The 16,222-nt window shown below is 46.0% G+C and overlaps 1 protein-coding gene across 2 annotated transcripts; it reads left to right on the forward strand.

The window, feature by feature from the left end:
• Positions 1 to 51: 51 nt before the first annotated feature.
• Positions 52 to 10,834, forward strand: OGFOD1 (2-oxoglutarate and iron dependent oxygenase domain containing 1). Of its 2 annotated transcripts, none has more exons than XM_068955579.1 (13): positions 52 to 99; positions 336 to 464; positions 561 to 607; positions 1,042 to 1,142; positions 1,992 to 2,108; positions 2,660 to 2,751; positions 5,061 to 5,189; positions 5,938 to 6,051; positions 6,771 to 6,850; positions 6,997 to 7,292; positions 8,736 to 8,858; positions 9,784 to 9,842; positions 10,457 to 10,834. In XM_068955579.1, the coding sequence occupies exons 1-13, from the start codon at positions 82 to 84 to the stop codon at positions 10,616 to 10,618; spliced, it is 1,467 nt and encodes a 488-aa protein (XP_068811680.1). In that variant the 5' UTR covers positions 52 to 81; the 3' UTR covers positions 10,619 to 10,834. The 2 variants fall into 2 exon arrangements, with proteins under 2 accessions (XP_068811680.1, XP_068811679.1); XM_068955578.1 differs by having other exon boundaries at positions 67 to 232; positions 319 to 464.
• Positions 10,835 to 16,222: the final 5,388 nt, after the last annotated feature.

A 16,222-nucleotide genomic window follows, 5' to 3' on the forward strand; every position in this document is an offset into this window, starting at 1 on the left:
GCGCCCCGATTGGCCCGGAGGGCGGCGCGGGGGCGCCTGGGAGTTGTAGTCTGGCGGGGGCGGTGTCAGGCGGCAGCGGGCATGAGCGCCAAGCGGCGCGTGGCGGCGGCGGGGCCGGCGAAGAAGCGGGAGAAGCGGGGGGCGCGCGCCGAGCTGAGCGCCGCCCTCGGCGACGCGGCGCTGCGGGAGCGGGCGGCGGCGGCCTGGCGCCGCGGGGAGCCGCTCCGCCACGGTACGGCGCGCCCGCCACCGCCGTCCCGTCCCGTCCACCCGCGGCGGCGGCGGCGGCCCCGCTCACGGGCGGCTCTTTGTTGGCAGAGGCGGCGGCGCTGGAGCCGGCCCCGTTCCGGCACGGCCTGATCCCCGGCTTCCTGGCGGGCCCGGCCTTCGCGGCGGCGCTGCGCGACGAGCTGCTGGGCCTCGGCTTCCGCGGGCGGCGCAACGACCTGCTGTCGCTGCGGCAGGTGGGCCCGCTCCGCGCCGCGCCGCGCCGCGCCGCCGCTCCGCCGCCGCTAACCGCCCCCCCCCCGCCCCTTCTTCTCTTCCATGGGCCGCGGCAGTCCGAGGAGCTGCGCGGGAGGCCGGAGCCCCACGTCGCCGCGCTGAGGTGCGGCCCCCCCCCCCCGGCGTGGTGGAAGGGGCAGGGTGCCCTGCCGGGAAGCGGCCCGGAGGGGCAGCATCTGCTTTGCACAGGACAGGGCCCTAAACGCAGCTGAGCGTTTTCTTCTCAGCCCAGTGCTCCGATTCCAGCGTTAACCCTCATCTCTTGGTTATTTATCACCCCGAAACGTTTATCCGTGTCCCTTACAACTCATTCTGCATGTATTGCTTCGTCACTGTGAGTGATGCTGTGAAAGCTAGACTTTTCCTGGCCAACTCCCGTAGGGTTTTTCAGATATATGGTACCTCTGGCAGGAGTAGTAGCTTCAACTGTTTAAATAGTTGGAGGAGAGCTAATAATAAAAGTAGTTTTAGGCTGTATGTCACTGGTAACGTGCTTTGTAACTCAGGAGGATGCTTACCTTGTGCTCATCTTCCCAGGCACGCTCTGTGTGAAGAATTCCGAGCGTGGCTTTCTGCTGTGACCCAGATCGAACTGGAGCCAACGATCGACCTATCCTGCGCTAAATACGAATATACCGGTCAGTCAGTAAGCAGTCCTTTCCCCAAAGCTTCCCTGGGTGTGCATAAAACTATATTTGAGGAGAAGACATAATTACAAAGCCCACCACCACCCTTTCCCAGTCCTAGGAGGTCCTAGCAGCTATCACCCAGCAGATCAGAGTCTCCAACAAGAAACAAACCAAGTCTAAATTATGGAAAAATGATTGTTGTAATCATGCTGCTGAGAGCTTTAGCTGGGCCCAGTTTTGTAGCAAGCCTCCAACCTTTCTGGAGACGTTCAGCCAAAGTTTGCTGTCGAACTTCCTGGACACAAAGGGATGATGTGTTCAGGTTGTAAATGCCACAGTTTAGTTTGTGAAGTGCTAAAATGTCATCATAGAGAGTCCAGAAACTGGTTACAACTGTAATAGCCTTTTAGTCATGTAAAATTAACTTTTGTTAATTCTGCTTTTTTAAAGTCTCTTTGCCTAACCAGTTGCTGGTCCAGCTTTTCTGTTCCTGCCCTACCCCCAGCCCAGCAACAAACCTCCTCAAAGGGCAGCTGTGCATTCAAGAATAAGAGTTTGACTAACTGATAAACTTAAGGATCTCTTCCTGCTGTGCCCAGTGACAGCAGCAGAGGAGTGGGTAAGGAGGGGCTTAACCGCCTCTACCTTCAGAGCGGGCTTATCCATCAGTCGTAATGAAATCTCACAAACGTTATTCTCTCTGGATTAGTGATGCAGACAAGCAAAGATGCAGTTCTTGGGAAGGGCATATTTCTTCCTGTTATGTCCTTGCAAGGGCAAAGCTAGGAAGCAGCCACTGAAATAAATCAGTGCACACGCTAGAAAGGCACTACTGTAGGAAAATGTGTGTAATTGCAGATGTCCTGCTGTGCCATGATGATGAGCTGGAAGGTCGGAGAATTGCCTTCATCCTGTACCTCGTGCCACCGTGGGAGAAGAGCGATGGAGGGACGCTGGACTTTTATAGTACAGATGGTGAGAGCTTGCTCCTCAGCCTCTGATAGCTGAAAAAGATGAAGCTTAGGTGCCTTTGCAGCAACTCTCCTCTCAGATGGTACAAGGAAGATTTTGCTCAGTCCAAGGGAGCTTATGTATTGGTAAAATTTGCACTTTAGATACAAGGAAGATTTTGCTCAGTCCAAGGGAGCTTATGTATTGGTAAAATTTGCACTTTAGAAAGAGATGGGCTGTAGCAGTCTTTCCAGACTATGGTAATGGGTGACAGCTGAGGAAAAGGAGAAGCTAATAAAGAGGGGAATCCTTTCTTTTATCCACTTTTTTTTGCAGGGCACAGAGATGGAGGCAGGATAGAGGCAACACCAGTAACTGTGCTAGGAAATTTTTTAAGCGATGGAGATAACTTCCAGCGACAGAAGTCCACCGGTTCCTCATCAATCTCTTGCTCTAAGTTCCCTCCTTTACAGCCAGGTGTCTGATCAGTCACAGTGTCATAAAGTCCGAGGGAAATGACGCTTGCTAGTGAGTTCCAAGTCATCTTAACCAAACCCTGTTCTCTTCCTCTTCAGAACACTTCCAGCCGCAGCAAATCGTCAAGTCATTAGTGCCTTCATGGAACACACTGGCTTTCTTTGAAGTGTCTCCAGTCTCCTTCCACCAGGCAAGGATCTGTATTCTGTTCCTTTTTAAATCCTCTCTGTTGCAGTGATTCATTTTGTACATTGTAACAGGCCTGATGGGGAGGGTAGAAGAGAAAGGGAGAAACGCAGGCAGTCAGAATGCTCGTATTAAATGCTCTATGTTAAAGGCTGATGACTTAAAGGAGAACTAGAACTGACAAAGCCAACCTTAAACTACAAAATTCTGGCAGTATAGCTTCATCATCTTAGGGGAAGAAATTCCCATCCCTACCTTCTGTCACTATGCTGGCAAACTACTGCTGTGGATTTGGCTGTGGTGACAGAAGAGGGCTTTTGTTGGACTAGCTCATGTTTTTCATGCGGATGTCATGACTTTACTAGTAGACAGAAATGCTCCCTAGTATGCTGCATTGCCAGTAGGGGACTATGTGGATATGGCCGTATCAGTTCTGTAACGCAGATGCAGTTACCCTACAGGTAGGTTACCCTACCCTACCTACCAAATACCCTACAGTAGATGCGCTGATATGGTTAAGTAGCATTTTGTGGCACGCAACAGGAAGATGGCTGGAAAAAGCATGAGTGTAATCTCCAGAACCGCTTCATGTGAACACCTGGCTGAAAGCTGAAACTCCTGCTTGCTTGAGAATGCCATGAACTGTAACAAACAGTGTCAAAGAGCAGGAGGTTGGAGAAGAGCACTGAGTGTAGTGATGTAGGTCAGGCATGTTTGCAGCTAGACTGCTTAGGTTTTACTTTTCTGTTATTTATGTCTTGTAATTAATTAACAGAAACAACTATTTGGTCACTGCCCTAGTTGTTTTCAGTTAGTGATTTACTCTTGTCATGTAAATCCACGTTCCACTTGGCCTTGTGACTGTCTCCTACTAACCTAAACTTAATCCCATGCATTAGCACCATTCAGAGTCTTGCGTACTGTCTCTGATACTGTTAACACAGAGATTAAAAACCTCAGCTGTCTTAACTGGGAGTGCTGTGAATCTAAAGCTTCAGGACCTGCACCTCACTGGTTATTCCCAGAGCAGCTGTTGAACCACCAAATCATTTCTTTGATCCTTTCATCAGTAAATCATAGAGCTTCCGAATTGCCATTAGAGAGCTGTGTGAGGGTCAGACTGATACAAAGCCTTCACAGCACGTGCCAGCTTTAAATCCCTCTCAGCCATTTGGCAAAGAGTGTTTAGCTATTAATTCCTAGTAGATCTTCAGATTTTGGCCTTCATGCTGTATACTTCTTCAGCAGGTATCAAATAAAGCTTTGGGTATTATTTGGTGAGCAGAGCAGGTCGCTGGGCTTCCAGTAGCAAGCTTGATTTAAGAGCATTTTTCTGTTTTCCATTTCCCAAGAGATATAAGGTTTACTGTAGGCATTCCAAATTAGCTAGAAAAGCTTTAATTCATGCAAGGAGAGGGCCGCTACCGCTCTATAACTATCAATAAAAGCCAAAACCTTTTCCAGGACAGGCTGTGTTTCTTCCTTCTCTTCCAGCAGGCTGTCCTGAAAAACCAGTGCAAGGTCTTTATGTGCTGCTAGCAACCAGTCATAAGGGGGTGGCTCTCTCTTCATTACTCAGTACAGCACGCTGGAGCGTGAAATTGTTCGATTTAGCCCAACTTATAGCAGAGCACAGTTTGACGAAATCCAGATCTAGCAGTAGTAATCACTGTGTGAAAATCAGGGCTTTCCACAGACCAGGTAAAATGCCAGCATAAAGGGCTAGCTCTTAGTCTGTTAGATACGTAGACCTTTAACCCAGAGCCAAAGGTAGCAGACAAATGCTCTTCCTGCTGGCTTGAATTGCAGCATTTTTTTAAAAAGTAAAAGACACAATAAGGGCAGTACAGCCTGCTGCAGCCTATAGGCAGTAAGTGTGCCCCAGAGCTCCTCATGTGGTTTCTGAGTTCCAGGTTAACCTGCGACAGCTAGTTTTTGCCGACTGTGGTAGCTAGTTCAACAGAACAAACGGAAAAACCTAAAATGCTTTTACTTCTAATAAAATATTTCAGCCTTCGCTCTGGCTCTCAGGGAGAGGGGGATGGATTCTGTTGGGAGCTTTAAGTGAAAGCTTGGGCTAGGATTCTGGAAATCTACAATAGACCTGAGCAAATCAAACTCTGCTTTAACCTTTGCTCTCTGAACTAAGAATAGTCTGTCTACCTGCTTCTAGCCCTTGTCAGACCTTCTTTATGTGGTAGGCTCTCTGGAGGCAGGTCCAGCTCTTATTATGGGTCTGCATGGTGCCTGTTACAGCTGGTCCTTAAATGTTATCTAGTCTAAACAGTAACATGCTCCTCCACTTTGTTCCAGGTGTCAGAAGTTCTGTCTGAGGAAAAGTGCCGCTTGTCAGTGAGCGGCTGGTTTCATGGCCCATCAATAGACAGACCTCCACGCTACATTGAAGCCCCTTTGTCAAGGAGCCCACACATCCCTTATGACGTGAGTAGCAAGCCTAGGTCTGCTTACCTGCATTTCCATGCCTCTAGAATACTTATTTGGAACGCATTCACGCTCGGGGACGCTTTAATCTTAAACTTGTTCCATGCTCCTTTTTGTTTCCTGTCTACAAAATTGTAGCTACTTTTTTGTATGCTATAAATGATTTGGGGACCCAGAATGAAAGATACTGGCAAAATACAAACTCTTCTTAAGAGTAATCGATAGAGAGACCACTGAGGATTTTACCTTTCACTTTGTAGCACAAGACAGGCTAGCTATGAGAGGACTGTGTTTGTTCAGCTTTAAGAAGAGAAGGCTAAAAGTTGTTGTCTTCAGCTACCTAATGGGAGGGTGTAGTGAAGCTGGAGCCAGACTCTTCTTGGAGATGCACGGTGGTAGGACAAGAGGCAGTGGGGACAAGTTGCAACATGGGAAATTCCAGAGAGATTGTGGGATCTTCATCCTTCAAGATGGTCAAAACTCAACTCGACAAGGCCTCGAGCAACCCTGAGCCTGGATCAAGTTAGATCTGCTTGAAGCAGATGCTTCCAACCTAACTTATTCTATGAGTCTCTGTCCACTTGTGTAGTTGCAGTAGTGCAGAGAATGCAGCAAATACTCTCAGCACAATTAAAAAAGAAAGGAAAGGCGTGGGAGAGGGGAGAAATACAGGCCTTTGGCCAGTTGGGTGAGGGAGAAGCGGGGAATCCCTTTTACATTTGCAAATCCAGCATTTAAACCTTTCCAGCATGAAATCTTGTATGAGTGGATCAATCTAGTTTATCTGGACATGGACTCCCAAGCTCAAATCCAAGAGGAATTTGAGGAGCGATCAGAAATTCTCCTGAAGGATTTTCTTAAGGTGAGTGCAGTGGTTCAATCTAATGCAACCTACCAGAAGAGGTCACAGGGCTGGTGTGTGCCACATGTCATGCAGACTGGGAAGGGTCTTGCCTGTACAGCTGTCAGTTAAAACACCTACTAGTTTCACTTCCTGAAGGGATGGATCACCTGCTGGATGCCTGCCAACTGCTGCAGGTGCCCAGCAGACTGTACAAGCCTGTGGCTTACCCTCTGCATAGGGACACATCATAAATCGCAAACTTTGCTTCAGCATTCTTATTTCTTATATGGAGCAAAGCAGAAGGATGGAAACACGTGTCATCCTTCCTGCTTCCTAGCACCGAGATGACCAGAATATCCTCCCCCGTCACTCAACCTCTTATGGCTTAGGAGCACACAGGGAAATCAGCACATATGTGAAACAAATGACCCATCGTGATTTTTCTTTACTTGAATGGCTTTTCTTAAGTCCGTTTTACCTCTTTACCCATACCTCGGTGAAGCAAACAGCATTCTCACCCAGCAGACAATAAGTAGCACTTCATAGCCAGTAGTCACTGGCATTAGAAAGACATGATGCCGAGCTTAGTGCCCTCAATTCAGCAGTCCTTAAGAGCCGCAAACAAGCTAGAGAAAAGAGCTGTGCCTTATCTGAGAATACAGGATGGCTGCTTCTAACACACCAGGGAAGACACAGGCGCTAGATGTTAAAGCTTCTGCCCTATCTTTCCCTCATAGAAAGAGAGATTCCAGCTACTGTGTGAAGCTCTAGAGAAAAAGGACATCCAGTGGAGTAGCCGGGGACCGCCCAATAAGAGGTAGGGATGCAACAAGCTGCTGAATGACAGCACCTTGCTCCTGTTGATCAGGCCAAGCAGGAAGTGCCACGAGGCTGCACTGACGGGTTGTCCCTATGGACAGTCCTTGTTGGCTATCTGTTGGTGATTCTTCAGCTATCTTTCAGATTGTATGAGATAGCAGAGGAAGACAGTCTCTCTGACATCCTGAAGAGCTTCCTGCAATTTTTACGTTCCGAGGCCTTGTTTCTGTTGCTTTCCAACTTCACTGGCCTAAAGCTGCACTTCCTGGCTCCCTCTGATGAGGATGAAGATGCTGGGGAAGGAAGAGCTGTGGACGCTGCTGGACACAGCAGCCCCAAACCCAAGCAGGAAGAGACTGAACAACAGGCTGACAGCGATGCACCTCTACTAGACCAGCCTGAAAACATCCCTGAAGTGCAAGATGGTGAGACACAGAACGGTAGGTAGAGCAGTAGCAGTATTGAAAGGACTTGAGCACCATCCTGGCATTAAAGGATGTCAGCAGTAGAACTTCCAGTAACTTCTCCTGGGATTAGGATTTCACCTTGTACTGGCACCATTGGCATTCACAGGATGGCAGATCACTTACCCAAAATAAGTGACTAACGAATGACTAACTAACTAGCCTAATGACTAATAACGACTAATTTGAAGATACCCTATTGTAGCAGCATTTTGAACATACCTTGTCAACCTGAAATCTGATTTAAGGGCAGGACGGGGGCATGGGACTTCTGTAGAACTTTAGGCTTTTTTTTTTTTTTAATCTAGTTACCCAATAATCTTTTGTTAATGGTTATGTGCTTTCTACATCCACATACTCTTGTTTCACATAAAAACAATTCTCATATGAAAGACCAAAGCAAGTAGAACAAAGTTAGCAGATCAGAAGTAAAGATAATTTCAGAATTAGCAAACTGATGCCTAAAACTAGGATTTAACCCTAAATAACCACTTATTTGTCAGCCATAACATATCGCTACTATGCAAGTTTAATTTTGGATTCACGTGTTGGTGTTGTTTAAGGCAGTGGCTTTAAAGTTTAAGGGCGGAATTCTTAAAAATGCTTATCTTGCACTCAGTCAGTTAAGTCAGCGGACACTGGAAGAAAAGGTGATCAAGAACGAAAATCCCCCCCTTAATGCTTACTTGCTACAAAGGCTTTGTTTTTCTGAGTTGCACTGCCAGTCATTTTGCCACTTCCATTTGCCACGTTCCCTCTATATCATTTTAACCAATTCTTTCACATTCTGGCTGTTCTTAATGTCTATGACTGACTAGTGTACGAGGGCATAATTTGGGGCTGCATAACTTGAAAACTGAGCTGTAGCCATAAGAAAAGAAAGGTTTCCCCAAAGTCTGATGTTCCTGCCTGGGACAGGACATGAAGAGTGAGTTCAGAGCCATATCCTCCTTCTCTGGAAGGATCTAGTAGTTTCAGTGTACTTCCAGAGCAGATAGGTTGCTGGCTTTCGAAGTTCAGAGGTCTACCATCAATCCTCATGAAGATCTGCTACCAACCTTGGGGGGAGGGAAGAAAAAAAAAAAGGAAAGAAAAAAACAACACACAAAAGGATGAACTGGCTTAATCCAAAGCACATCACAGCTCAAAGACCTCTCGAAGAGCAGATCTTGGCTCCCCTCATACCCATCATGCAAAGGGCATAGCTTAGAGTCACCTCTAGAAAATAAGTTAGCAAGAGATCTATGGTTTTACTTTTTCTTGCCTTTATACTTTGCTGGGTCTGGCAAACACAGCTCTCTGTGGTGTGAAGAGACAGTACAGGAACTTACCCCTACCTGCCCTGAGCTTAGCAGGGGTTAGCTGTAGTGCAGCTTCATTTTTTTCCCTGGCTGTTGAGATGTTTGTTCTCTTTCATAGGTTCAGGTGCCCCTGTCTGTGCGGGAGAGCTGAGGCGCTGGACCCACGGGCACTACACTCTAGTCCATGACACCCAAGCAACAGAATTTGCTCTGGACCTGCTCTTTTTCTGTGGCTGTGAAGGTATGTGGACAAAAGAGAGAGATATCAGACTCCCCTTGACAAGACTGGCTTAAAGGAAGGATTTTTGAATTCTCCACAGTGCTACATGAGCCAAAGTTCCCCTGCTTTTTCCTATATAGGAAAGCTCTTTAGATTTTATCCTAGTCCTCGCTTTAGTCCTCACTTCTGCGTAAGTGCCACTTGTTTCAGTAGTCTATAACACGAAGATTTGGGATTCTGACAAATCAAAATCAGCATCAAAGTAGCATCTGTAGCTTTGATGCTGCTTCCTTATTAACCTTTCCTGCTTGAGCCAAGAGGTGGTGTGTTGCAGGTCCTCTGGGGGCAGAGAGAAGGTGCCAGTCTCCAAGACCTTTCCACTCCTCGTGAAGTAATGGCTCTGGGCAGGGTGGAGCCATACAGGTGGCTTATGGGCCCAAGCAAGTGCTCCGTTTTGCCTCCTTTCTCATCAAAATTACCACTGCCTACAACTCACAAAGCCCAGGATTTTCAGAAGTGACTTTAGGCTTGTCTAGGCATTTTAGGCTGATTGCTAGCTATGCACAGCTGAAAACAAAAATCTAAACACAAGCACTTTGGTCATCACCGCTGGACCAGTGGAGACCAGAATGCATGGCTTAAACCACCTGGAACACGTCTGTAATTATACCCAAAGCCTTTTACACATCTATTAAGGCAAAGTTGCTCTCCATACGGGGAAAAGGAAGCCAAGCAGCCTTAAACAGCCTATTTGCAGTAAAAGGTAAATCCAGTACATTTGGTTCAAATTGCTTCCGAATGGAAGGAAAAAATAGCCTGGCAGGAGGTAAACTGCAAATAGTCCTGTAGCCAGTAACTGCGGAGGGCTGGCCAGAAATACTGCATCTCCAGTAGGGCAATCTGGACAGTGCTGAACTTTCTAAGAACCTTTCTCTTCCATTTTAAGACTGGGATCCAGAATATGGTGGCTTTACATCCTACATTGCAAAAGGTGAAGATGAAGAGGTAAGGAACACAGTTCCTGGTTGCAAATTAGATAAAATTAATTGTTGGCTGGGGGTGGGGGGGGAGGAAGGGGCACAATCACATTTTGTTATCATGTGGACATAATCTTGAAGGTGCTCAGTATTGCACTGGAGCCTTCAGCCTACGCTGAAGCTTCCTGCCTGGATTGTAGCTTATGGACGTAGCTCTGGATAGAGCTTCACGGGGCTGGGGTTTATTGCAAAGCTTAAGACTCAGGCCCTGACAGTACCTAGTACAACCTGAACCTGGTGGTATTTTGAGTAGCCTCAAATAAGACAAAAGGCTGTAGCAAGCGTCTTGCTTTTCCAGAGAAATGCCTTTTGCTAGGGTCACGTGTAGGAGTAATAGTGAGGCTGCTGAACAGTAATACTGATGAAACGTCCAGAAGCCCTTCAAATGAACCTTGCTGTCTAATAAATCTTACAGGTTGAGGGGTATTAATATGAAAATGGTGACATCGCTCATTTTCTGATACCAGGCTTTTGTTCTGATTCGCTTTTGAAAGCCTGTTGCATCCATTTCCTCCTAGGAATGATATCAAAGCCATTTTTGTGAAAGTAATTTATTGCCTTAATTATTTTTGTGTCTTGTAGCTGTTGACTGTGAATCCAGAGAACAACTGCTTGGCCTTGGTTTATAGAGACAAAGAAACTATGAAGTTCGTGAAATACATCAATCATCGTAGCTTGGCACGTCTGAAAAAGCATCCGAACAGAACAGGATTTTGGGACTTTTCTTTTGTCTATTATGAGTGATGGTGCCGAGATGACCATCCTCACACAGCAAATAGTAGTGATGGCAGTACTGGGTTTTGGGTGGGTTCCTAGCCAAAAGTTCAACTGGAGCTCATCTAAGCAGATGAACTTGGCTGCTACTAACTCGATCATACCATATGTGAGATGTACTCTACAGAGTGGGGTCCAAGTGACTTTTTTGTTAACTATACAAATAGAAATCCACTCACCTTCTGACCCCGTTGTAACGTGCATTCTTGACTGCTTCAACTTGAAGGGAGGGTCACTGCCATACAACTCTGACAGCTGCTGTATCAGTTTCCAGCTGCTGTTCTGGAAATGGTCGGATGAGTCTCTAATCTGTCAGGATGAAAATTATAATTGCGTGTAGCCCCAAGCTCATGACTGATTAAAAGAAGAGATGGCTCAATGCAATGCTTCAGACTGTGGTTGGGGCACGTTTTGTCACAAAAAGCCTGAGACGCGTTTTCTGGGGCTTGACAGTATTGACTTTTGCAGTGGCAGAAATAAAGGAGGTGCCATGGGAAATACAAAGTTTTTCCAGCTGTACAAGCTGTGGAGTTGGGAAGGAAGGAAGTGAGGCTATAAAGCTGCTTGCATTGACAAGGGCTTGGCACTGTAACAAGGAGGAGGACTTTGTTATGCTAAATGCTGTGCAGGCAGACCCAAATGCAGCCCCTCCTCCAAAAAATTTACAGGCTAAGTAGTAGATGAGAGACCTGCTCATGTCTCTCCTTGCAGGGGTATTTGGAGGGTCCTGTGCCTCAAATATGAAAGGGTTGTGACTCTGGTGTCAGACAAGAGGGGGTTGGGCTGGTAGTAAGAAGGTGTGGACTCACCTCTTTTTGGCTTGTCATCCAACACGCAGTAGGAGGGTTACTAACAACATAGCCTCTGTTTGCATTCCGGTTTTGTCCTGGGGTCTGCCGGGGACCGACATGTCTTCTGTCAGTAGGGGTAGGATGCTCAGATCTTTCCAAATAGCAGGTACCCAGCTCCTGCAGTAAACAGTATCTAGTAGGTAGCTAACACCACCAGAAAAGGTGGTGGCCTTGGAACAATAGCTTCTTCCCTGCACACGCTTTCAAGTACTGCTAGCATGCCTGGCTGACCCGTGGTCATTGCAAGTAGGGCTTTACCAAAAGTGTCGCCTCTGAGGTATCATCAGCCCGCTAAGTGGTGCTGTTGCAGAACGCGTGCCGATTGCACTCTCAAGGAGGGCATCTAACCGGACGGCAGAACACAGGTGCTCTAGGCTCATTCCTGGTGTACAGATCACTGCCTAAAACTCACTTTTTTGCATCTCACAGAATTAAAATACAGGTGTATTTTCAGATCAACCAAGTCACATAAAATAGGTCATGGGCTCTTCTCAGTAGGCTGAGAAAAGTGTTTCATTTCTTCCCCCTCCCTCTTTTGGCCTGGGATAGTATTGCTTTAGTTTGGAGTCCGCTGCCACTCCAGTCCCAGACGTGTTCCCATTGCTCAAAGCTGGAGTGGTATAAGACTAACTAGCAACATGGTGTCCGTTGTAATGATCTCCAGCGAAGACCAGCAAGCTCAAAGCAGAGCTGGCTGCATGGGCACATGAATACTCGCCATCCCTCTCAGTAAAGAAACAGTAAGTACAGAGGGCTGACCTGCATAACTTGGTTCTGAGATGGATTAGGGAGCACTCACGCTATTGAATTTGTAGCAGCAACAACTTTCAGCCGTGATGCCAACATGCAAGGCTTGAAAAAAAGGAAACAGCAGAAACAAAAGTGTTGCAGTTGCTTCCAAAATGAATGGGTGTCCCAACCCCTAACTAAAGCTAGTACAAGGGGAGAGCGCAGCCTGGCCTGCAGGACTTTCTAGTTTCAGCATCAGGTGAGTGCCAGACTGCACGTTCAAGGTAACGTTGGTTATAGCTTTTTTCTCCTTCACTGGTGGGCAGGGAGAAGAGCTGGAAAACAGCTCTGAGATGCTACTGTGAGATCTATGAGATCTTGTCCATGTTCCGACGTGTTTCCCAAACTGGCTTCTCTGTGCACTGCAGAGACTTTCTTTCTCTGTTTTAATATTACTCTGCGACTGTCTTAAAGCTACTTAAAAAGACACAGGGATGGAACTAGAAACAAATCCTGAAGTGAGCACAGGACTCTGAATTGTTGATTTAGATTCATTTCCAAGTCACTCTGCTACTTTTGTGGGCAGCCACTGTACTTGGGGAAACAAGTTCTTATTCTGAGCTGCTTCAACAGAAAAAGACAATGGTAATGGTGTTTTCCAGGAAATAAAGCAGAGCTGTTTGGGCAATTTCAAACAAATGTTAGAGATGCCACAGCTGTTCAGGGTATAGTTAACCAGGCAAAGTTGGGAGGAAGTTGATTAACAAAAGGAAATTACATATTCTGCACTGCCAGCTTAAGAGCATGTCTGGTAGGTCTTGGAACAGCCTCCCAAAAGATGGGGAAGAAGCTCTGCTTCTTTAAACTAGCTGGTTTTTAATCATAAATAATACACTAGAGGGCATACCAGCCTCTACTTGAGCAAGCCAGTATCTGTCTGATCAGGCACACAAACACCCTTATGCCTCAGGTGACTGAGATGAAGTAAGTCTAGAAACCAAATCTGCAGTTAGTATTCAAAGATCTAAGAGGAAAAAAAAAAAAAAAACCCACACACAACCTTTTTCTCCCACGCTTCCTGTTAGGTATAGAAAGCTCTACAGGTACACCAAGAAGAGACTGTTTGATGAAACTTCACGTGGCATTAGCTATTCAAGGGGAGGGGATCTTAATTTATATTGCCTGTGACAGGAACCCTCCCTGTAGATGCTACTCTTGGATACAAATCTACAGTTACAGTTAGACTTAGCTGCTTATAAAGTACTCTGTGATCATTAAGAAAAGAAATATGAATATGAAATGCATACATACCCACAAAAAGGAAAAGCAGAATGATTTAGAAAAAAGAAAAAGGATCGAGAAAAGCAAGCAAGTGAACCATATGGAACGGAGCATGAGCAACCAAGGAAAGAAACTGTACCAGGCAGTATAGCCAAGTGCAGAAGTTAACTGGATCAACTAAATGAGGATGTGTTTCCCACTGGATTACTGCAGCACAGAAGCTAAGAAGTATTTGACACAGCATACCAACAGCTGAGTTATTCATGTTCTTGGCAGCACAACAAATTTGTCAGGATTTGGTGGTTTGAGTTTGCCAAGGAGCTGAAAACAGAAGCCATTCAATATGGAGCAAGATAAAACAGTTCAGCTGTAGACCAGACTGAAAGAAAGATGTCTGCATCCATGTGCACACAGCAAAGAAGTTATTTTCATCAGGTATTCAGTGAATTAAAGATTAATTAAGATCAGCAGCAATCTGTGGGACTCGGAGAAACAGGCTAAAATCAGATAAGCTGTTGTCAGTTCTAATTGCCCCTTAAAAAAAAACCAAACCAAAACAAAAAACCCAAGAAACTGGGACTGGAATTAGGACATTGAAAAATCACTGTTGCATAGATCCTTCTTCAGAGGGCACAGATCCAGCAGAGTATTTCTACACTGGGTTTTCTCAGGCAGCGAAGTGACAGTATGTACAAGCTATGTGTATTTGAGCACATTGCCCTCAGGCGCTCCAAGGTTCCAGTGCAAGCTTAATTTTCAGGCAGGTAGCGAAACGCCCCAGAAGGCAGGATAATGGTGTAAATCTAACCCCCAGTGCAGGTACTAAGTTGTAGTACTATCTAAATAGTCTTTCCCACGTAGTTTTAGCAACTAACGTGCTGCTCTACTTGTGAGATTTTAGAGGTTTTTCTGCATTTCAGAGGTTATTCTGTATTTGACCCATGGCTTCACAACCTACTGCGAACAATTCCCCTCAAATACGTGAGATCAAGATTATTATGTGCTACTACTTGGCTACACCTTACCAATGGTGACTACTGGCCACCGATTTCCTGGTGCAGGTTCACCTGGGCACAGTGCTCACATCAACTCACTGCTGTGTGCCGGCCAAGGGCTGCCTTTTTTTTTTTTTTTTTTTTTTTTTAATGGGCAAATGCAAACTCTGTTGCTTCGCTTCAGCCTATGGGATGTGGATTTTACGCTTGGCAAAGACAAAATTTGTTTCTATGGGAAAACAAATGACAAATTTGTTCTCAGGATCTTAACTAGGGACAATCAGCCACATCAGAGGTCTGGACTGTGACCGAAGAACTGACAGCACCGCAGAGACATAGGCTGCCAAAAGCAAAACAGACATGGGACTAGATGTGCTTGGCATGTAGCTCTGGAAATTGGGATGATGGGAAAGCTACCTTCCGATCAGAGCTGCTCTCTTATCATTGAGTGGACTATAAAACTACAACATTACGCAAGCATTAGGATTCTGAACACAGAAGAACAAAAGAAGAGGCTGGAACAGTGGGAACAAGTACAGTAGATGGCAGAAAGCCCAAGACTTATGCCAGGAGACTGTTCTATAATCAAGTGTTAAAGTTTGCTTGCTTAGAACAGCATGGGTGGCTCAACACCCTTTTTACCAAGCAGCCGGATTTGACTAACAACCAGGTTCTTAAAAGGATTCAAATAAGCTGTTGCTGCAGATTTGAAGCGACAGAGATCAGTGCATTTGCCAGCAATATTAAGGGGCTGAAGCAGTGGCAAGGGGCCATTTTGGAGATTAAAACACATTGCAAGAATTAAGTTACCCATTCAGCTGGTCACATGCTCACTGGCTTCTCTGTAATGAATGATGGGCTGCTGGCTTTCATTCAGTATTAGCAAAGAAGAGAGCAGCTGGATACTGGAGGCTAACACACCTGACAGCCCTTACAAGGTATCTAAGAATCTATTTCCACAGAAGTGGAGAACAGCCTCCTCCTAACCTGTGTTGCAAACATTGATTTATAGAGTGGTTGCGGAATGATGACTGCAGAATGGAGCAGGAGGTTGCAACACAGGCACCCAACCTCCCTCCTGTTAAGAACATTTTTAGCTTCTAGCAGAAATTTGCTTTGGCAAAGGCTCTAGAATATCTACAGATCTAAGTAAGCGACAGTCTTACTGCAATATTTTAATCGAATTCTAAGAGATCCCACAATTAATAAACGCTTCTATGCCAGGGGCCAGGAGATTTTTCAATACATCCTTCTTTGATCCCTTTAAGTACTGCTAGCACTTTATGAGTATGCATGAAGCTTGGGTGTGTAGCTTGTTTTCCTCATTCCTGAAATGCGCCCTTACCTTACCCACCTCAGTATCTACAGTTTTACCTAGCAGCAGTAACAGAACAAGTAACTGGAAGCAAAACATCCTGCAATCAGGGTGTGGGGACAGATGTTATGGATTATGAAACCAACAACTTCCTGCCTGCACAGATCCTGGAACTGGTCAGTTTTCCAAGATCTTCTGCCTTAAAAGGCCAGGAAAGAGATGTTATCTCTTTGGTGCTTCTGGTGCAGCAAATTGCAACTTACCTAGAAAGGAGGATGTCCCTACAAGGAAACCAGGAATTCACTGACGCAGAGTACTTGTACGTGGGTGCACAAGCCAGTAGCTGACAACAAAAGATGGAAGCAATTCCGAAAATTCAGTGCTAGCAGGCCTGAGGTCCGAT

This window comes from Struthio camelus, chromosome 10, assembly GCF_040807025.1.
Source record: "Struthio camelus isolate bStrCam1 chromosome 10, bStrCam1.hap1, whole genome shotgun sequence".
Classification (NCBI taxonomy): Eukaryota; Metazoa; Chordata; class Aves; order Struthioniformes; family Struthionidae; genus Struthio; species Struthio camelus.